The sequence below is a fragment of the Rhinolophus sinicus genome, linkage group LG01, assembly GCF_036562045.2.
Source record: "Rhinolophus sinicus isolate RSC01 linkage group LG01, ASM3656204v1, whole genome shotgun sequence".
NCBI lineage: Eukaryota > Metazoa > Chordata > Mammalia > Chiroptera > Rhinolophidae > Rhinolophus > Rhinolophus sinicus.
The window spans coordinates 166,148,942-166,170,752 of NC_133751.1; the positions used below are offsets into that span (position 1 = coordinate 166,148,942).

The 21,811-nt window shown below is 35.3% G+C and overlaps 1 protein-coding gene across 2 annotated transcripts; it reads left to right on the forward strand.

The window, feature by feature from the left end:
* Positions 1-1,457: 1,457 nt before the first annotated feature.
* Positions 1,458-21,495, forward strand: DUSP19 (dual specificity phosphatase 19). 2 transcript variants are annotated; one of them, XM_074338999.1, is made up of 4 exons: positions 1,458-1,865; positions 6,818-6,864; positions 12,412-12,564; positions 13,222-18,204. In XM_074338999.1, the coding sequence occupies exons 1-4, from the start codon at positions 1,640-1,642 to the stop codon at positions 13,399-13,401; spliced, it is 606 nt and encodes a 201-aa protein (XP_074195100.1). In that variant the 5' UTR covers positions 1,458-1,639; the 3' UTR covers positions 13,402-18,204. The 2 variants fall into 2 exon arrangements, with proteins under 2 accessions (XP_074195100.1, XP_019608404.1); XM_019752845.2 differs by lacking the exon at positions 13,222-18,204 and adding an exon at positions 18,211-21,495 and having other exon boundaries at positions 1,462-1,865.
* Positions 21,496-21,811: the final 316 nt, after the last annotated feature.

Consider the following 21,811-nt stretch of genomic DNA (forward strand, 5'->3'; position numbering starts at 1 on the left):
ATAAGCTCCAAAAAAGACAGGAGTTTGTTTTTATTCATTGCTATATCCCCAGTGACTATAACAGTGCCTGGCACATAGTACATGCTCAATAAATATTTAACTTCAATTATTTTGGGAGCAGGGCTGTACTCCATAGCAAATGAGAGCTAAGGCATTGGGCTGAAACAAACCTAAGTTTTATTTGTTGGTTATAAACATACAAGCTGTGCAATATAAGATATGTTATTTGTTCTTTGTGCATCCAAATTTTGTCAGTTGTAAAATGCATATACATAATACGTTTGTGGTGAGATCAAATGGGCTAATGTGTGTAAAGCATCATTAAGCAACTGATGGGTAACACTGACAATCTAAAAATTGCTTATAAGCACAGTACCCAGCATATAGTAAGTGCTCAATAGTTGACAGTTTTAAAAAAATCATTTATGATAAACATATGAAATGTTTTGTGATTAGAGTTGTTTTTGAGGAAGCTGTGATTGTTTAATTGACGCAAATAATTTTTTCAGTTTATCATTTTAGAGTGCTGGTAGGTAGCCTGGGCTGGTATCTCACTCTTTTCAACAGGGAGAGATTTGGTTTATTTTATGTCAGCGAGTTACAACAAAAATTGTAATATGTGGTGTTGGAGAATGTTTTCATTAAATGCAACTTCTTTACTTTATACATGTATTTATACATTGTGTCTAAGTCCATTTAAAGTTGCATTTTAAATGAGGAAAGGAAAACTACTATTTAAAGGAATCTTGTGATTTCTTTTGCAAAATAAATCATCTTTTTGTAATCAGAATCATCATCCTGTAATTATGTTTTGTAAATTTGGATGTTTCCATATTTGATTTAATCAAACTGTATGGAAGGACCTGCTGCAATGCTTCTTATAAACAGTGTATATTTACTGCATAAAAGGCCTCTTTTACTGGTGAAAATGTAGGAGGGAAGTCAGAAAATGCTTTAAGCTCTTTCAATTTGCATACAGAAACATAATTGAACAATTTAATAGAAAAATATCTTTGCAGATTTAAATTGTTACCTCACAAATATACAAAACAGTTTTTATCTAGTAAACGTTCCTCTGGACTACAAAAGCAGAAAGAGAAAGTGTGAAGGTCAATGTCTGTTGTATCCCCTCACCCCCTGTATTTCTTCTACAAGTTTGCACCGTGACTCCGCCGCAAAACCCAGGTCAGCGATAAAGCTCACGGTCACTAACACAAGTGACACAAATCGCACATAGAGAATCACTACTTTTAAAAAGCGAGGAACTATTACCCCTCTCTCCAATTAAGTCTTATATTTTACCATTCTGCCTGAATGATAGAGCTGCAGTTAAACAACAGTAAGAAAACGCCCCTGCGCATCCGCCGAACCTTTAAGGAAAGCGCAGCTTTTCCGTCGTCCGGAAGAAGAAAGGGCGTCCAATCCGCGCCCGTTTCTCAATGGCCAATCAAGCTTCTCCTTACATTGCGGCGCTGGGAAAAACCGAGCTGGAAGTCTCTGTCTCCGGGGGGTTGCTGTTACTGTCACCTGGAGGGCAGTACACCCCTGAGGCTGCATTTGTTACCTGAGCACAAGCAGTTCAGCCCTTTTATGTGCTGGCTGGATTTGCTTGTATTTGTTCCTAGTCACTGCTCATGTGATGCACTCCCTTAACCAGGAAATTAAAGCATTCTCCCGGAATAATCTCAGGAAGCAATGCACCAGGGTGACAACGTTAACTGGAAAGAAAATTATAGAAACATGGAAAGATGCCAGAATTCATGTTGTGGAAGAAGTAGAGCCGAGCACTGGGGGTGGTTGTGGTTATGTGCAGGACCTTAGCTTGGACCTGCAAGTTGGCGTTATTAAGCCATGGTTACTCCTGGGTGAGTATGTGGATTTGTCATTGAATCCTTCTAATCATGTTACTTTCTCATTATTTCCCTTAATATGTAGTAGTTTGTACTATCAGCTATCCTGCCGAAAAGTTGATAGGTTTCCTTTTTTGAATATGGAACTTCGATGAGCTATCTAGACATGTTCCTGCTCCCACAATATATCTATAAAAAACATAGATTCTAGTAGCACAGGGCACCTGGTATTTGAATTTTAGAAAAGCTTCGTGTTTTTCTAACTTCTTTGGAGAATAACACACTGATGCTGTGTTTTCTGGGATTATGAAAGGATATAGCTTTCTTTCTTGATCACCCAATTAAAAATAATGCTTTTATTAGGCAAAACTACAAGTGACTAGTGTTAAAATTATAGAAAAGTGAACACTGGAAATAGTCAAGTGCTTGTTTGCCTGCTGAGGTTACAAACCATATGGAATGCATGCCTCCTATGGCCACATCTGTGCATGGTGGCTGTTTATAGAGTTAAGGAAAAGGTGGACTTTTATTTTATAGCTACGTCTGAGTCTGATGGTTTTACGACTTTTTGTATTATGGAAAATGATTTTCTATACAAAGCATAGTCCACAAAAAGCAACCAAAGCAGTTATGAAAGCATAATACAAACTTGTTAGCTTGCCAGGAATATGGTAATATGGTATGGTAGTCTTTTAAAAAAGTAGTCAGCAATATTTCAAGTAGGTTTGAATTATTTTTCATTTATGAATAGAGAAATTAAGACTTTGAAAGATTAATGGTATGTCAATATTTATGCAGCCAAGCCATTCTTGAGTAAAAAGAATACTAAAGCTGTGAGTCAGAAATAGCCAAGTACTACATGAAGTGCACACAGCATCTCACTCCCTTTAAAAATTCTGTGAAGTAGGGGTTATCAGCTCCATTATACAGATGGGAACTGAATTTTAAATTGGTTAAGTAACTTCCACAAGTTAAGTAACTTCCACACCTATTAAGTAACAACTGGGCATGGAGCACAAGTCTGATTGACTCCTGCTCCCCATTGATATATAGACTGCCTCAGGGAGTCTAGGTTTTCAGCCCTGCTCTGCTTCTAACTTATGAGATGAGCTAGTGCAAGTCATTTATCCTCCCTGGTCCTCCAAAAAGCTATCTGTAAAGCTGAGGTAACAGTACCTGCTTATCTCATAGGGTTGTTCTGAGGTTGTGAAGGTTTTTGAAACAAATCAGTTGCAGTATACATATGAGTTGTTATTGTACATGTGTATTACATGAATTGTTACTTGAGCAATCTTTAAATTCACCAAATAAGTATCTGCAACTAGTTTTTGCAGCCCAGTGAAAAATTAAATGGGTCATCTAGCTAGTCTGGAAGATTCAACCAGGATTTGTACACCATTTCTAGGAGAAAATATGTCCAGGCACATATTTTCAATTATTTGGCTTTCATTGTAGTAATAATGGTTTCAAATTATTGTAAAATTTTAAAATTTGCTTATTATTTTTTTATCTAGACTTATCCAAAGTGAGCTGATAGAGATAGTGTTCTCAGATTGGCATGGAACCCTTCCCAGGATCCTGGGAGGGTTCTGGAAGGGGCTGGTGAAACTATTCCTTGTATGGTCCCCTTTCTGGGCCAGGAAATGGGATATTTTCATCAGGTACAACCTCATTTTTTCTGACAGGTAGATGGCCCTTTTTCTGTCTAGTTGCAAGTGCCTTATTCCTGAGTGACCCATAGATGGTTACGTCTACAGTTCTTCCACATGAATGATGCAGGGGTTGTTTCTGACAGGCTAGGTTTCTTTCTGGACATGGGATTGTTTCTAAGTTGCTTCACAGAGCTTCCTTCACCTCTTCAAAGCAACACAACTCCAACCAAGCACTACATGGCAATTAACTTTTGTTTTTGGTGGGGAATAAGGAAAATGGAGAGCTATTAAAATATATCTGTCTTTTTCAGTTAGCTCATAAATTCAAAGAAGCTTCTGCCATTCAAAAGTTTTACATAAAACTTTGAACTAGTATCTAACAGGTTGATAAAAGATCTTAGTCAGTGGGCATTTTCGTCCTAGGTTTTGCAAATTATATTTTTACAACAAAAATCAATAGGATTTTTGGATCAATCCGACTTTATTTGGAAAAGTAGAAAATTCCATTTCTCTTGGATAGTTAAAAAGTGCACTCATTATTTGTCATATCCATTCTATTAAGCAGTCCTAATTGGTGACATTTTGAGATCTTCAATTTCAGGTGAAAAGTTTGGGATTCTTTATAAGGTTATAGAGAATATCTGAGATCTCGGAAGCCCAATATTCTTGGTGGTCAGATAATACATTAAATTTGTATGTGTCTCCTTATTTTGTAAAATTCTTTCACAAATATTATATTACCTTATTCTCATATTAATTTATACTATTTCTATCCATTTATGAATGTTCATGCTGACCAATTTTCTGAAATAAAACATTTCTCTTTGGAATATCATTTATTTCCCCTTCAGTAGTATAATTTTTTTTGGTTTGTTTTTGTGATGATGAAAGTAGCGATTTGTAAATTAAGATATGCTACATCAGAATTTATATAATATTTGGTATTTTCATAAAAAAGATCTCTTAAAAAATAGGAACAGGATTCTAGAGATCTTACATAGCCTATTTTTTATGATACATATAACGTGATTGCAAAACATTGAAATTATTACAAGTCTCAACTCCAACAGCATATAATATATATTCTTTCTAAATCAGTTATCTGTAATATTTCTGTAATAAAACTTGGCCAAGATAATGAATATTAGTGATTTCGTGTCAATGTACAATATAACTGTAAGTTATTATTATTAGACCTCTTTGTTTAGTTGTATTTTTAGTCATCAGCTTTTTTATTATTTTTAAAATTGTCACACAGTAAAATTGACTCTTGGTATTCAATTCTGTGAATTTTAACATGGTTCATGCAGCCACTGTTAAAATCATCAAACTCTTAAAATTGATATTTGTTTTTAATCTTGATTAAGATAGTTTATAAAAGGATAACATTCTAATTTTTCAAAACAAAGGTTTAAAATAACAAGTCATAATGTATGATTTACAGTGTTTATTTCTTTTTAATGATAAGTGTTTTTCCAATAAAAGTTTAACACAAGACTACAACACAAAGCAACCATTTAAAATTGGAGAAAAGCTGATGTTTATATCTAGAATTTAGAGAGAATTAACTTAAACTGAATACTACCAACTATTAGATGAAACACACAAGCTGATTACCTGAAATCCATTTGTGTTGACTAAAATTGTTACCCCACACTGTTAACACTCATATAATTTTCTTATTGTTTGAAACGGCACAGCATACAGGTTGCATTTTTTGGTCTCAGGAATACTAAATTTGTCTCAATACAGTCATATTTGGAATTCACGTTCAAAATATGGCAGCCAACTCTGAAGTATAATTTCTGTTCTGTTTGGCACGCACGCGTTTGAGTGTGTTTAATGTATCCAGCTTTGATAAATGTAATAATGACAGCCTAGGGTAAAAAAAGGAAAGAATTTCATTCATGCATGTTTCCTTTTATTTTTTTTATTTTAAAAGCTATGTATAGTAGAATTATTATTTAAAAATGACATGCATATTAAACCACCAAATTTCAATTAATTTATTTGATCCCATTTCCTCCCCCGGAGTTGGTTAGGACTTCTGATAGAAAACTGAGAAATTTGTTTACATTCTGAAGAATTTCAAATGTATAGAAAATTACAGACAATAATATTACAGATAATTATGTATCCACCATTCAGCTTTAACAGTTGTTAGTATTTTGATAGGCTAACTTTTAAAATAGAATACAATTACATGTAGACTCAGTAAGGAGTTGCATTATCAAGAGAATACTGACCAACCAGCACATTTGCTGGCCTTTCAGCTACTTAAAATCATATCTTAGAAGCTGGCAGATTTCCCAGAAAGGTAAGGTAAGAAAAACAATTGTTTATGGAAATGGACCTTAATTTTTAGGAAACTGAAATACTTGAAATCTTTAAATAATCAATGCTTTATTTTTTCAATTGTACAATTCACTTTATTTTAATTAGTTATTCTCCTGTAAGCACGTGCTTATTAACTAGAGTCATTTTCCAAGTGTGGGAAATCTGGAAAGCCAATTTTGACAGGAAGAAACTGTAAGAGGACACCGCTAGTGGTACACTGAATGTGGGTGGAATTCTATAGGCCAGTACTGTTTGGTTTAAGCCACTGGTTTTCCCAAATCAGCTGGTACTAAAGTCATTTTGTGGGTGTTTTTTTTAATACCATTGTTTTAATTACAAAAGAATAGATATTTATTGTAAAAAATACAAATAAACATAAAGAAGAAAAAATCACCTATAATCCCACTGTTAACATTTTGTTCTATATAGTTCCTGTCCATTTTAATCATACACATTTTTTTGTTTTTACAAAAATAGATGATGGTATTCTGTATCGTGCTTTTATCACCTAATATATTGGGATATATTTCCATGCCATAAATATTCTACATTTAATATTTCTAATGTTTGTATGTATTTCACTACATAATTGGACCATCTTTTACTTAACCCAAACCCTACTATTGAGCTTTTTTTAAAACAAGATAAAAACAAACTATTATTGGGTTATTTGTTTTTTTTGTTTTGTTTTATTTTTGTGGTATTACAGACACCACTATGATGAACATCCTGATAGCTGATCTTTGTAACATCCAGAACTTTTAGGATAGATTCCTAGGTGTGGGATTTCAGATTCCAAGAGTATGTATAAGATGGATATTTTTTAATGAATATTTCCAAATTGTCTTTCAGAAAGTTGGTCCTTCCAAGTCATGTTTTTAAAAATAATTGAATATCTAACAGAATTGTTGCAAAAATTGGATAGAAAGTCAGGATGATTATTTTTATGTTCAAGGTGATATGATTTATTTCTTATAGGATCACAAGATGCTGCTCATGATCTGGATACACTGAAAAAGCACAAGGTAAAAAATGTTTCGGGTCTGGCACCATGAATTGGAAGTATTTTAATTGTTACATTTATTTAGGAAAAGCTGTGTCGGTTCATTTCAGAGTTTAATTGGTAACATTTTTGGCTATTATTTTAATAAAGTTGCAAAAGTAATCACAACTAATTCAAACATGTGCATTTATAATCCATTTTTCCAATTTTGTATTTTCTTAATCTCCCTTCGCATATCCTCATGAAACTGATTTTGGACGCACATCTTGCTTATGTAGTTCCTCTGCGTGGGATAGATTTTCCCTTCTTCTTGCCCAAGACCTACATAGGCTTTGAGTCCCAACTCACATACCTCTTCTTCCCCAAAGCCATTTCCTCACATCCTCCCACATACAACTCGTGATTTATTAGTAATTTCAATATTTACTCATAATATTAGGTTGGTGCAAAAGTAATTGCATTTTTTGCAGTTATTTTTAACCTTTTAAACCACATCTACTTTTGCATCAACCTAATAATTTTAGCCTTCTACTGTTTTGTCAAGCACTGTTTTAGGGTCATGGAATTGCTATGGTTTAAGGAATGCAAGAGGTTCTTGTTCACATGAAGCTTATGATCTGAAGGGCAGGGAGGGGAGAAAGACAAGTCGCTATCATACAGGGCATTGTGCGCTTTGATGGGGAAGTACAGGGCGCCGTTGGAGATGATGCCTTTAACCCATATTTGTTTTGGGTTGGGTCAGAGTTGGCTTGGGGATAAAAAGAACAGGGAATTTTTCCTGGAGGAAGTGATGTTGAAGTTTTGCTCTGAAAGGGAATGGGGGAGGGAGCAGACAGAAACGTGGGTGGGGAGGGAACAGATAGAAAAAATGGTTTGTGTGAAGACACGGAGGCAAGAGAAAGGCTGATGCTCTCAGGTATGGAAAAGAAGTTCAACAACGCTGGAATAGAAAGTGTGAGAAAGAGGGGTAATAGGAGACACAGTCAGTGAGATAAGTGTGAGCCAGATCACGAAAGTCTGTGTAAACCAGAATGAATTATTTGGACTTGGTCCAAAAGACAGTGGGAAGCCATTGAAAGGTTTTTACCCGGGGATCAAACTTGCATTTTAGAAAGATTGTTCATTAGAGGCAATGTGGAAAACAGAGAGTTGCTCAAACTAGAGATGGGAGACTGGTTATGAGACTGTTGCAGTAATCTGAAAAAAGGGATGGTGGCTTAGACTGGGATTCAGTAGGGGTAGAGAAGTACAGGGTTTTGAGGGTTTTTTTTAAGAGGATGGAATCCTCACAATTTAATGATTAATTCATTAATTACCTGTGAGACAGGGTGGGCAGGGTAGGGAGAGATTGAAGGAGAAGGAGGAGTCAAAGCTGATATCCAGATTTCTTGGGTAACTAAATAGGGTTGGTGCCATTCCATGAGATAGGGAACAAAGTAGGGCTCAGTTTTGAACATTTTTAATTTCAGATGTTATGGGTAATCTAGGTTCAGTTATTCAGTAGTCAATGTGGATATATCGTGCTGAAGTTCAGTTGAGAGGTAAAAATATAGATTTAGGAATCTTCAGCTTATATGTGTGATTGGGATGAATGGAGTAGATAAAATCATTTGGAGAAAGGTATAAAGTGAGCGGAGAAGAAGGCCTACACAGAACCTTGAGTAATACCTAGTCATAAAGAGTGGTCAACGGAAAAAAGAATTTGCAGTCAGAAAGGAGGATGTAAGAGAGGTTATAGGAAAGTAAAAAAGAAAAAAAAAAAGTCATGTCGTGGAAGCCAAAGAAAGAGAATGTTTTAAGGAAGAGGGAATCAGTGGTGTCAGATGCTGCCAGAAGTTTAAGTGCAATTAGCACTAAGTTAGGTCTATTGGACTTTGCAATAAAGACGTTGTTGGTGGGAACAGTTGCGTTTGAATTGGAGGCCAAAGCCAGATCAGATTTCAGAAAATTGAGAAACGGAAGATATGATGGAAGAAAAAAAAAGAAGAGGGAGGGGAGAATGGAAAGAGCCAAAGGAGGGAGATGGGAGAATTTTGAGCATACTTTAAGGCTGATGGTGGTAGAGGAAGGAACTGAAAATACAGGAGAGCAAGAATTGTGACCAGCGGGATGGGCCAAGAAAGTACTAGGCAGTTTAATCCCAAACACAGGTGCCAAAATGAGACTTACAAAGGATGTGGGAGCACATCATCCATTGTAGTAAGAAGGCAGAAGGAAAATATGGGTGAACATGTAAGCAAGTTGTTAAATTGGATGGTAAGATGTGCAGATTCCTATGATGGCTTCTGTCTTTACTATAAAGTAGTAAGTGAGGTGATCTGCTGGAATAAGGAAGAGATGGTACGCCTGAAAGTTATTAGGAGAATGGGGAAAGATTGAATGAGCTGATATGGGGGGTGCGGGAGAGAGCCTACTAAGGAAATATAGTTGCTAAGCATTGCTCAGGGTCCAGAGAGGTTGGCTCTCATAACTTTGGCATGAACTGCAACGTCGTGTGACTTTTCTCCAGCAATGCTCCAGGTTCAACATCTTACATTAATGAATTAATATTTCTTAGGGTAAAAATGAAAAATAGCTGATAAATTTGTTCATTGTTAAATACTGTTATTGTTTAGACCCCTCTTAAACACATCAGTTCAAATTCCATTTCTTGGTGATGTGTACCAAGTAAGTGTTTAAAAGGTCCTTCTCTCTCTGTATACGACCTGTTAAATGCTTGGAAGAAGCAAGGGTAAACTGAGCAGCAGAATAGAGGGTTTCTAGAACAATTTAAGGACGCTGCAAAACAAAATTATTGACTTAAATACATGGCACATTTCAAAGGGACATCCTAGAATTCAAGTAAAATGCTGTAACTAGGAGAAATTCTCTGGTGGAGGATCTTTTCAGAAATTTCTGTAGGAATTTCATTAGTGTTTAGATATGGTAATAATTGTTGCTTTATTAATAAGATACTAGAGAGTCTAGTGTGTGCCAAATAAAGCACTATAGAGGATAGAAAACTGAGAGTAACATAAAATGTTCCCAGTTATTTATTGCAGCATTGTTTATAATAGCAAATTATTGAAATCAAACCATGTGTCCATCAATAGGGAATTGGTTACATGGACAATAGACCACCCACATCATAGACTAGTATAGAGCTATAAAAAAGAACACATAAAAGGGTCTCCAATGACTGATATGAAAAGATCTCCAGGATGCATTTAAATGTGGGGAACCCCAAGGTGTTGGCTTTGTGTAAGAAAGGGAGTAAATAAAATATTTGCAGAAAGATACTCTAAAAGAATGTACAAGAAACCAACAATGGCGGTTATCATAAAGGTGGGAGACAATGGAGTGGATAGGGACAGGGTGAGAGCAAGACTTGTTAATGTTTCTTTTTATAATGTTTTATTTTTGAAACAGTGCAATAAAATAAAATTTTTTAAAAATTGGAAATAGTAATGCCTAAATATGAGGATTGAGATAAACTGTATGCCTAGCACATACTAAGTACTCAATAAAGGAGCTATTCTTATTATCCCTATAGTAAAGGGCATCCTGAGGGCAACCATTGTTAGGATGTCTTTAACTGCATTTTGGAAGTGTGTTTGATTACTAGAAGGGTTTTAGGTTGGGTCCCTACCACCACCAGTACCTGTGACTTAGTACAAAACTTTTCAATGAAGGCCATTCAAACACATATAAATTGCATTTCCAAACAGCTAAACTACCCAGTCATTCGGTAGTTTAATAATCCACAATATTTGTAATACACTTTTACCTCTCAACAGGTTTTCCCAAGATTATCACTTGGTCTTCTCCATAATCCTGTGATGTATAGGGAAGATGTATAGGTAATGATATATGTATATATATAATATATATGTAATATATGTAATGATATATATAAATTCCGGAAGTGGTCAGGCCTCATTTCTGGTCTTTTGGGAATGTAGAATATAGTTGTAAAGACAAGGCAAACACATCAATATTACAAAACATTGGAAGGTATTATCTAATTAAGGGCAGAATCATATAATCCTGGCTAGTCGTATAATGGGAGTGAGAGTGTGACTTGACATAGGTAAGACTTCACTGAAGAAAGCAGAAGGACACTTCAGACTTTATCTTCTGAAATTGTCCTTCCTTCCTTCTAGCTTCTCCCATCTCGTCTCTATTTAAGAGTCTCTCTGGAGTAGACATTTGAGATTTTTTTCTGTTGTCTTTCTTCCTTGGGGCAGTTAGGTTAGTAAATGGCCTATGGCTCTCTCTTTGTGAGGCCTAGCTCCCTGACTGCCTTAACCAATATTCTTTTGGTTGTGAACCACAGAAACCTGGGCAAGGAAAAAGAATGTATATGATGATTTAGGGGGATTTCTGGAACCCCAGGGCAGAGAGTGGCCAGAGAATGGAAGGCCATTCAAGATAGCCCCACTCTCCCACTGGCGTCATGGTCCCTCTCTGCACATGTACTCTATTCTCATTTGGGTGCAGGAATTTTTCAGCTTCCCTGAGCATGTAATAGAAAATGGCTGTCTTAAAGCTCACTTGGTGGATCATTTTAGCTGTTTTTTACACCTATTTTGTAAATTTCTAAAGCTAATGGTCCGCCTAAGCTTGTCAGGTGTCCACCCAAACCCACTCAGCTGTGCTGGAGGGAGGAGGGAGGGGCTGCCAGAGACATACCTGTGCGGGAAGTTGGGGTAGGAGAGGCAGGGCCGGACAAATACTCTAAAATATGTGTGAAATACATGAAAATAATGAGATCAGGCAAAAATCTAAGGCACATGCTAAGAAAGAGAATAAATGCGGTGAGAAGCATGTTATAACAAGAAACACTGACTCATTTTTCTCTTCCACTTAGCCTTTGGATTCTCTTAATGGACTTTTCATGGCTCCTTCTAGACGCCTGGTGGATATAGGAAAGGGGCTCGTATACATACATGGAGTAGGAGGTTGCGTATATTTACCATTTGAAAGAAAATCCTTCATAACCATCCCACCTTTAAACCAGACTACTTCATCAGAACCTCTGATTTGGAGGCCCTGGGCATTCATATTTTTTAAAAGCTCACCAGGTGATTCTAATGTGCAGCCACACTTGAGAGCCATTGTACTTACAAAGAGTATGAAGGAAAATTGGGAAGTAATTATTGAAAGGGAAGTTTGTGCTGCTGATACACTGCCCTTACTTAAGTTTTTTACATGGACATTCATGGATTTATTCCACAAATATTTTAACTAATTTCTGTGCTAAGGTCACTGCTCATTCACAATGCTTATTTATGATAGTGAGTAAGCTAAACATGGTCCCTACCTTCATGGAGTTTCTAGTATGGTGAGGGAGACAATCTCTAAGTGCTAACGGCTATAATAGGGCAAGTAGAGGGTGCTGTGGGGGTATATAGAAATAGCACCTCTGGTGAGGGATGAGGCAGTCAGAGACGGCTTTCTGGAGGAACTGTTATTCAAGTGAGTCATGCTTAAACTGTTTATTCTTGCTACAGATCTCAACATCCAGTCTCTTTAATTAACCTAATTCATGAGAGTTTTTTTTAAATTATCTTTTTTTTCTCTCTTTAAGGTGACTCATATTCTCAATGTTGCCTATGGAGTTGAAAATGCTTTCCTCAGTGATTTCATATATAAGAGCATTTCTATCCTGGATTTGCCTGAAACCAATATCCTGTCTTATTTTCCAGAATGTTTTGAATTTATTGAACAAGCAAAAGTGAAGGTAAGTTTTATTTTGATCCATAGTTCTTCAAAAGCAGAAAATTTAAAATATGGGTCTGTTATCCCATCTTTATTCTTTTTGTAATGAATATGTAGAGGACCATTATGAAATTTCCCTTCCAACAATATTTTATTAATTCCTACAACTATTTAGTTCTCTAACTGCACTTTTTTCAATGATATATTTATTTATTTATTCAATATTTTTACAGGACTTTATTAGGGAACAGTGTGTACTTCCAGGATTTTTTTTTCCCAAGTCAAGTTGTTGTCCTTTCAATCTTAGTTGTGGAGGGTGCCCTTCAGCTTCAAGTTGTTGTCCTTTCAGTGTTAGTTGTGGAGGGCGCAGCTCAGTTCCAGGTCCAGCTGCCATTGATAGTTGCAGGGGGCACAGCCCACCATCCCTTGCAGGAGTCGAACCGGCAAACTTGTGGTTGAGAGCCCTTGCTCCAACCATCTGAGCCATCCGGGAGCTCAGTGGCAGCTCAGCTCAAGTTGCCATGTTCAATCTTTAGTTGCAGGGGGCACTGCCCACCATCCCTTGAGGGATTTGAGGAATCGAACTGGCAACCTTGTGGTTGAGAGCCCTTGCTCCAACCAACTGAGCCATCCGGGAGCTCAGTGGCAGCTCAGCTCAAGGTGCCATATTCAATCTTAGTTGCAGGAGGCAGAGCCCACCATCCCTTGCGGGACTCGAAGAGTTGAACCGGCCCATGTGGGAATCGAACCGGCAGCCTTCGGAGTTAAGAGAATGGAGCTCCAACCACCTGAGCCACCGGGCCAGCCCCTGATATATTTATTTTTAAGATTAATTTCTCATCTTCCTATATCTTCCTGAGAAATGTTAGGAGATCAAGTTCTCCATTTACTGAATTTTCCTGTGTATATATGTACTTATATTTCCTTTGACAGTTTATAACTACCTGCCCTCTGACCAGTTTGCAAGATAATCAGGTGGACTACAGGGAAAAAAGTTGCTCTAGTTCTGTTAGTTATTTATGAGAATTAATTGACATTCATTTTCATGGCTGAGGTAGGGATTGTGAATCTGCATTTTTAACAATAGAACTTTCGGGTGCTCTAAAGATGAAATGTGTATTGCTTTACTGAGATAGTATGAAAATGCGGAACAGAAGCTGTCCATTGGTTCTCTGACTAGGGAAGACCATCACACAATATATACTTTGGTCTTGGTATTGGATCCAAGTCAATACTGAGACAGGCAGGATTTCTAGGTTGGCCGTTACCAATAATTATACCTTGAAATGATATCATTTTTAGTCAGTATATAATTCTTACAAAATTTACATGAGGTAAATAGATGGGAATATAGAAGCACTTACAGAGCACAGCTAACTCTCTTGGAACACCTAACAGTTGACAGTTAACATTAGAATCCAGTTTAATTGAACTCGAATGATCTCCCTTCTGCCTTTTCTCCTTCTCTTTCTCCTTCCCTCTCCCTTCCTTCTGTCCATTTAGTAATATTTATTGAGTGTCATATGTGCCCAGCACTATTCTAAGTACCTTCTCTGGATTACCTGGAAAATATAAAACTATTCAACCCTACCATTCAACTTTATTTAATAACAGATATTTCGATGAAAGAAAAGGAAGAGGTTTTCTAATTCAAATCCTAATGTTGGCCGCTCTGTTCTCCTATGAAAAATTTGATAGGCTTTAGATTGTAACAGTCTAGGCTGCCAGTAATTAGCGTTAAAAATTAAAATGATACTGTTTCTGTATTAGCTACTTCTCTAAGGAGATGTAGAATATACCTTAGATGGTAAAGGAAAAATATAGACATCATTCATATTCATATTTGAATATATGTATTTGTTGCAAGTCAAAAGTGGAAAGAGTAATAGTTAATTAACATAGTCCTTTGCTTGGGTTTCTGGAAAAACAGAACCTGAGACAAGGATTAAGAGCTGATGCTTCATTTGATAGGTGCAGTCCCTAGGCAGTGAGAGTGAGATGGAAGGGAAGTGATTTGGGGAAGGATGAAAAGCAACATAAGATGATGTGTTTAACCCCGCTGAGCACAACTTCACAATGAGCTGACAGTGACAGCTGTGTGCTCCAGACGTCTCCTGGCAGGGAGTACAAAGGAACTGCACCTCAATTCAGACTTTGGGAGGGAGGGAAGAGAGAATTGATTTGCCTGACTCTCTGTCAACTCCTTTTTGCCACTGGTCAGAGTTTACCCGTGGGAAGGTAACCACGCCCACAATTCCAGGTTACAACTTGAGTTCTTTAGCAGCCACCTTGAAGCCAAACCCAGTGCCCTGTGGTGTGACTTTTCATCCAAGTTCAGAAGCAGCAAGGGTATAAAGAACTCAGGGTATAGCTGTCTGTGCAGAGACTGCCACTGAGAAAGGGTCCTTTTGAGGCAAGAACAATTCAACAGGCCTAAGAGGAGGGGCACTCGGCCACAGAGGTGACGGCTGCGGGGAACAAGCTTAGGGTCCATGAGATGATAGCACTGAGAGAATCTGAGGAGATACATAAAACATTTCTGCTACAAAATGTATGAGAATTCTATAATACATTCTAATTTCTCAAGCCTTTTTTTTAAAAAAAAAAACACTTTTATTTATTTGTGTTTTTCCAGGACCCATCAGCTCCAAGTCACGTAGTTGTTTCAATCTAGTTGTGGAGGGCGCAGCTCACAGTGGTCCCTGTGGGGCTCCAATGGGCAACCTTGTTAAGAGCATTGCTCTCTAACCAACTGAGCTAACCGGCCGCCCCTCAAGCCTTATGTTTTATACTGGGATCTGAATCTCAGCCAATATTTCCTTGCCCTGAAAACTCTTATTGTTTAGATTAATACATATTTGGCTTTAGCAATAGAATTCTGGAATTGTCTTCATTCATTTTTTTCTAGACAAGATCTCTTTATGACTTTGTCTATCGTATATGCAAGAATTATTAAATCTGATTACTCTATGAATTGCATATTCCAAAACCAGCTTTTTGGCCCTAGTTTTCTGATTTTATCTGTTTACATATAGCTGCCAATGGAGTGTCTTCTATTTTCCCATGTCTTTCCTCATTTCCCTCTGTACTTATAAAACCCTGATTGTTTCTCTGTCCTTCCTCTATCTCTGCCTCATGCATTATTTGTCAGGTTTATGCCTAAAGGGACAGAAGTAAACATGAGAGGGAAGTAGTAAGGTAACCTTTGTAGCCTCAAGAGTTCTCTGGAAAATTCACTTGGCCCCTTTTATATGTGTGGAAGGTTTTGTTTGTTAGTATGAAAATGTGTATTTGATATTTCATGTTTACTGTATTACTTATAAGATGTGAATTTAAAAACACGATGTATGTAATCCATATCATTGTAGAAAAATAAGAAAATACAGATAAGTAAAAATTAAGATCACCCTATTTCCAAAATTTAGACATAATCACTGTTAGCATTTTGGTATGTTTTCTATATATCAAAAGACTCATTTACAAAAGACCTGAACTTGGCTCAGTTAATCTTTCAACAAATATTAATTACTTATTCTGAGAAGATATGAGGGATACATATTGCTGCCCTCAAGGAGCTTGCAATCTAGTTCAGAAGCTATTACTAACAATACAAGAACAAAGAAAGGTTGATAAAATGAAATACTGTAACCTAATTACTATCTGCCCATAGCAAAATGGTGATTTGAATTTTTAAGAGAAAGCTTTTCTCTCAGAAATGCAGAACAAAATTAATTGATTTGATTAGTAAACATTTATGGAATATCTACCATGTGTCAAAAATTGCACTAAGTTCTAGGCATACAAAGATGGCTGAAACAGTCCTCGGCCTTCATCTCACTCAGGGAGGCAGGCTTCTTAGACCAGAAGCCAGAGTTAGCTGGACTAAGAAAAAAGCAAAGGCCTTCCAAGCAGAGGATAATAGCAAGTGCAAAAGAAAAAACTGCTTTATAAAGTATTTGTTACTATTTTGAGTTCTGGAAAGGGGATATAAAGCCAATACTTTCTCAAAATACTTGCAAGGACAGTATGATTCCCAAGGAATAATAAAAGGCAAATAGGTAAATTCAAAAGCTACAGAAACCAATGGAGAGATAGCTGTTACAGAAAGAATGTAAGAAAGAAGAAAATGCTAGCACTATTAAATCTTAGCTTAAACTGGATGTGTAGTACATGAGACTGAAAATAAAGCTAGCTTCATTTTCAAAGGCATAGGTATGGATCATAAAATAAAACTGACTAGTATGTAGTCAGAAAATATTAAAAATGACACTGAAGAGTATCTCTTATTAAGTTTCTTTGAAATATCTAACTTATTTTGAGTTAAAAGAAGTTCATTACTAGTTTTCATCAAGTACTGTAATAGGATTTTAAAATATCATCAGTCTCATAAAAATGAAGTATTGTACAAAGTGAGAAAAATTTCCTGTATATATAGTGAATATTTGTGTTTTACTTTTCTTGTACAGAAAGTTATATCTGGAAATGACTCAGAAATATGTACATAGAAGAAAACAATTGAAATGATCTTTTCGATATGAGGATTTTCAAAATATTAACTAATTTGTTGTGAATCATTTAGCTTTCTTGAAATGAGATGCACTTGCAAATTTGTTATAACAGATCTAGGAAAGGAATTTTGCAACAGATTTATGAATCTGAGAAAACTGCCTGTCCGAAGTAAAGTAATCCAATAAACCATAAACATAGTATTGTTAATGTTAACCACACATTAGGGTAGACTTTTTAGTTGTAAGTTTCGTTTTTTTCCCCTTGCCCTGTTCCCATCTGTCTTTTGTGTTGTACCAAAAGAGGAATCAGGAAATGAAGTAACTAACATGTCTAGTTCTGTAGGGCGTGCTCACAGTTCCCTACATTTCATTTAGATCATTAACTTTTTAAAAGCCTGAAATAAGCCAACCTGTATCAATGGTGTTCCATCAGATCTATCACATTCATTATTAATGCAATATTACCCCCACCAGCATTGGGCCTGCACTGTGTCCCTTTTCACTTGTAAAGTATCATTTGCAAGTTACCCGAAACGTTTTTCATTTATTGACCTCATGCTGGTGTCAATTACCTTTTCCACTTCACATTGTCATGAGCTTTTTGTGTCATTTCATTTCACTACCTCATAAGTTTAACTATTTCTTAAGTTGCTTCCTTCCAGCATAAATTATATCTAAGGGTAGAAAATTTTTTCCTTGCTGATCATTTTACATGTAGATTTCAAAACTAGTGACACTATTAATAGTTTCTTTATAGTAATACTAGGTATACCAAGACTGTCTCAACCTTTCTGTTTAGTTTATTATTACAGTTTTCTTCGTGTTTGCACATCTATTTCCTGTAATTTTTCTCTTATTTATAGACATGTGGCTAAGTTACTAGGCTTTTATGAGTAGTTTTACTAGATTACTTCAGTTTAAAGGGCACTCTTTCAGAATTCTATATATATCATCAAAGCATTTCAATCCTGGGGGTTGGTAAGAGGTGTTGGTTGACTGTTTTTTCCCTTCTTTCCTTACACGAATTGTATTTGAATAATTGTATACATTGATAGAATGAATATTTTTATTTCATAATTTTAAATAGTGTAAGAATGTACAATAAATTTAATAACCTCTCTTAAATGAATAATGAAGAGTTTTGTTTCATTTTATTGCAGGATGGAGTGGTTCTTGTTCATTGTAATGCGGGAGTTTCTAGGGCAGCTGCAATTGTAATAGGCTTCCTGATGAATTCTGAAGAAATCTCATTTACTAGTGCTTTTTCTTTGGTGAAGAATGCAAGGCCTTCCATATGTCCAAATGCTGGCTTCATGGAGCAGCTTCGTACATATCAAGAGGGCAAAGAAAGCAATAAGTGTGACAAAATACAGGAATTAGAAGGGGACAACAGTTCATGAGTTACATTCTAGCAGATGATGGACAAGTGTAAATTCTGAGTTGTCCTCTATAACTACCTTTCCCCTTTTTTGGATAGTAGACTAATAAAAAATGTCCTTTTCTCTTGCATTTTTCAAGTGGAAGCGGAGATCAATTGATTGTCCTGAGCCAGTGTATAAATAATTTTTAAAATTACATTATGTATTCTTTGGTATTATATGATTAAATGCGTCTTTGATTTGCTAAGGGAGAATAACAATGTATCACCAATAATTGATTTCTGTAAAAGGAAAAGGTTTACATTTAAAATCTATGTTAGAGCATGGAAAGATTAAATCAGTTGATTAAGACTTTTGGTATTTTTCTATACCAGCAACTGTTTCCATGAAGGAAAAAACCTGAAATGCTACTTGACTTACTATTTCAGAGGGGGATAAATTTCTTTGTAAATAATTTAAGATTAAAAACCAATACCCTAAACCTTCCATAAGAGGTAACCAAAATGTGAAGGTTTACACAATAGTTACATAGTAGTTACCATAGTCACATTTTTATGTCCTTTTATGAAAATGTACCCACTTTTCATTTTGATTTTTAAAAATTTAATTATATTCCCTGCTTTGACTTTTTAAGTTTTTGTGTAGCTTTTTCTCTCTTACATTATAGTGAGCTTATGGTTCTTTAATGAAGTGATCTAGTCTCTTACATTGTGTGCTTTTTATCCTGGGTCCCTAGCATTCTGTTTTTGGATCCCATAAATTTTTGATCTCCTTGGATCATGTTTTATACTGAAAGATCATTTTTCAGATTTGATTTGTCCAATGATCTGTTTTCTAGTTTGATATTCTACTAGAGAACATATTTTTAAGGAAAGAATGGTTATGGTTTTGTAAGAAATTTTAAATACATTGTTAGACAGCCTAAAATCATTTACAATTTTATCTCTGGCCAGAGACTTTGAATAGTTCTTTTTTTTTTTTTCAATTAAGTCTCCATATTGGCAAGGCTGAACTTATCTGTACACCATAAATTTGCTTAGATATTCTTTGACTTATTCAAAATAAAATGTACTTAAAATTAATTATAATAATTAAGATAGGATTTATTTAATAGCTTTCAAGTAGCCTTTCATGACTTAGACAATTTTATTGTCATTTAGATTTTATGCCAGTTCTGAGCTCTTCTTCAATATATATTAGAGAGAGTAAGCATATTCCCATATGTAAGTTGAAAGTGCATGCACACACATTGAGCACATCGTGCTTCTGAGAAAGCAGGCTTTTGTATGCTGTCAGGAGCAAAAAGCAGAAGTGAGAAGTGCAGATTATGTCTCGAGATAGCTTATAGCCTGACAAGATGCGATCGCATGCAAAGCTATGAACTTTGCTTCTTCTGTTAAGCTGCAGCATACATATAATCAACCTACAGTGAGCTGTTTAAAGCCAACCAAGGCGGACAGAATCACCTTAAATATGAAACTGATGTATAATGTTGTCTCTGTTGCTGAGGGTTTGCAGGGTGAACCTTTTCCATTCACGTGAAAACATTTATTTAAATACATTTTCTTTTCTAGGTGCTATTTAGTTTTCAGCCATTAAATGTTGTGACATGAAGCCTTGAATAGAACTTGTTCATAATGTAGTATAATACTTATCTCTGTAGTTTGTATGCTGAGTTGTTGCCTCTAGTGGTTTGGTTATGGTGCGAGCTCATATTTTCTGTATCATCTACAGAAGTGTGTTGAATATCTATTTCATTTGATTTTAAATGATAGTAGTTTGCTGTATCTAAAATAGATCAATGAGTGTAATTCAGTCTTTTAAATTAGGGGTACTATGTAAGGCAATGATGGGTCATATATATAGTATGTTTATTGTTTCCCATGGATATAAGGCACTGTGTCATACCTAGTTATTTATAAAAAGCAATTTTATCATTATGATGATTTATCTCACATAAATGAAAAAAAATGTATGTCAAATAGAGGGAAAAATATTTCAAGGAGTTTTTAACCTGTATTTTAAAATAGGTTTTGTCTACTATTTTTTAAAGGGAAGAGGAAATGAAAATATCATTTATTTTTAAACATTGAAAAGAAATATAGAGACTTCCTAGCAACCTGAAAAAGATGAGTAAAACAAAGGTACTGAAATATATGATAAAATTCTGTTCATTTGAGATTAATATTTTTTAAATGTTTTGCTAAAACTTTATGTTTTAATATAGGTTTGTGATTACATACAATTTGAATTGAAAACCAAGAAATATTTAAAATTTTTGGAAAACTGAAGAAATCTTTTTTTAAGAGTCTTTTGGACAAAATTTAGACCATTATTTTAACTCAAAGACAAAGATTTCAGAGGAAATGGAGTATAGTATTTAAAATTATTATTGCAGTTTTACTTTCACATCCTTTTTTCCCTGTTGAACCTTGATTGACATGTATGAATAGCACGTTCATATAGTATGAATATGTATTATGCAACCTAGGTAATATACTTTGATTCTGATTGATAATTTCAGTGATGATGAGGAAACTGCCAGGACTTGTCACATGATTATTAGTAATTCAAATGGTTCAAATGTATGTAGCAAGTCCCCCTCAAAGGTAATTTATCCAAAGAGTCTTGAATGTAGCAAGTATAAATCAGACCTTATAACTTTACTCAGTGAGTTAACTCAATAAATTGACACCTTTATGAGCAAAGCCATAACACATTCTAAAATAACAAATGTAGCACAATGAATTATTTGTTTTTGCCAGGTGACTGTAAATAGTTGATTTTTCTGCCCAAAGGGTCCTGAACATATTTAGTCACCATGTAATTATTTAAGAATATAAACCAGAAGATTTTAAAGTTTTATATTCTTGCAATACATTCAATGAAATTCACAGGTAACAAATTTATGGTTTGTTTTCATTGATATACTTTAAAAATAACATAAACTTTTCTATTTCAAGTGAAGCTTGACTTGTTTTGTATCCATATTTGTAATTACCCTTTATTGTTTCTAGGTATTGATGTACTTTAATAAAATAATAAATTTACTATTTCCCCTGTTAATACCTTTATTTCTTTGATTTTATTTGTTTTAAAAGATTTAATACTGACTTGCTGTCAAACTTGAGGTTAAAAAATCTGTTGACAGGATACAAAATTATACATTTTTCAATATAAATTTGTTTCAGGTCTATGGAGATTTGTTGGTTCCAGGCACTTCAAGAAATGAAAAGCTAACATAAGATCTTATAATTAGCATTACTGTGAATAAATTGGCATTGAAAATTCAATGGAACATGCTAGTGTTTTAAATCAAGAGAAGGTGCTGAATTACTCTCAGATTAAATATTCTAACCATGACAGCACTGAGATTATTTGG

Excerpts from the sequence above, each read along its gene's own strand:
- DUSP19 (XM_019752845.2), top strand. The coding sequence starts at position 1,640 with ATGCACTCCCTTAACCAGGAAATTAAAGCATTCTCCCGGAATAATCTC. Across the intron at positions 1,866-6,817 it reads TAAGCCATGGTTACTCCTGG|GATCACAAGATGCTGCTCAT; the intron begins GTGAGTATGTGG and ends TATTTCTTATAG. Across the intron at positions 12,565-18,210 it reads TTGAACAAGCAAAAGTGAAG|GATGGAGTGGTTCTTGTTCA; the intron begins GTAAGTTTTATT and ends ATTTTATTGCAG.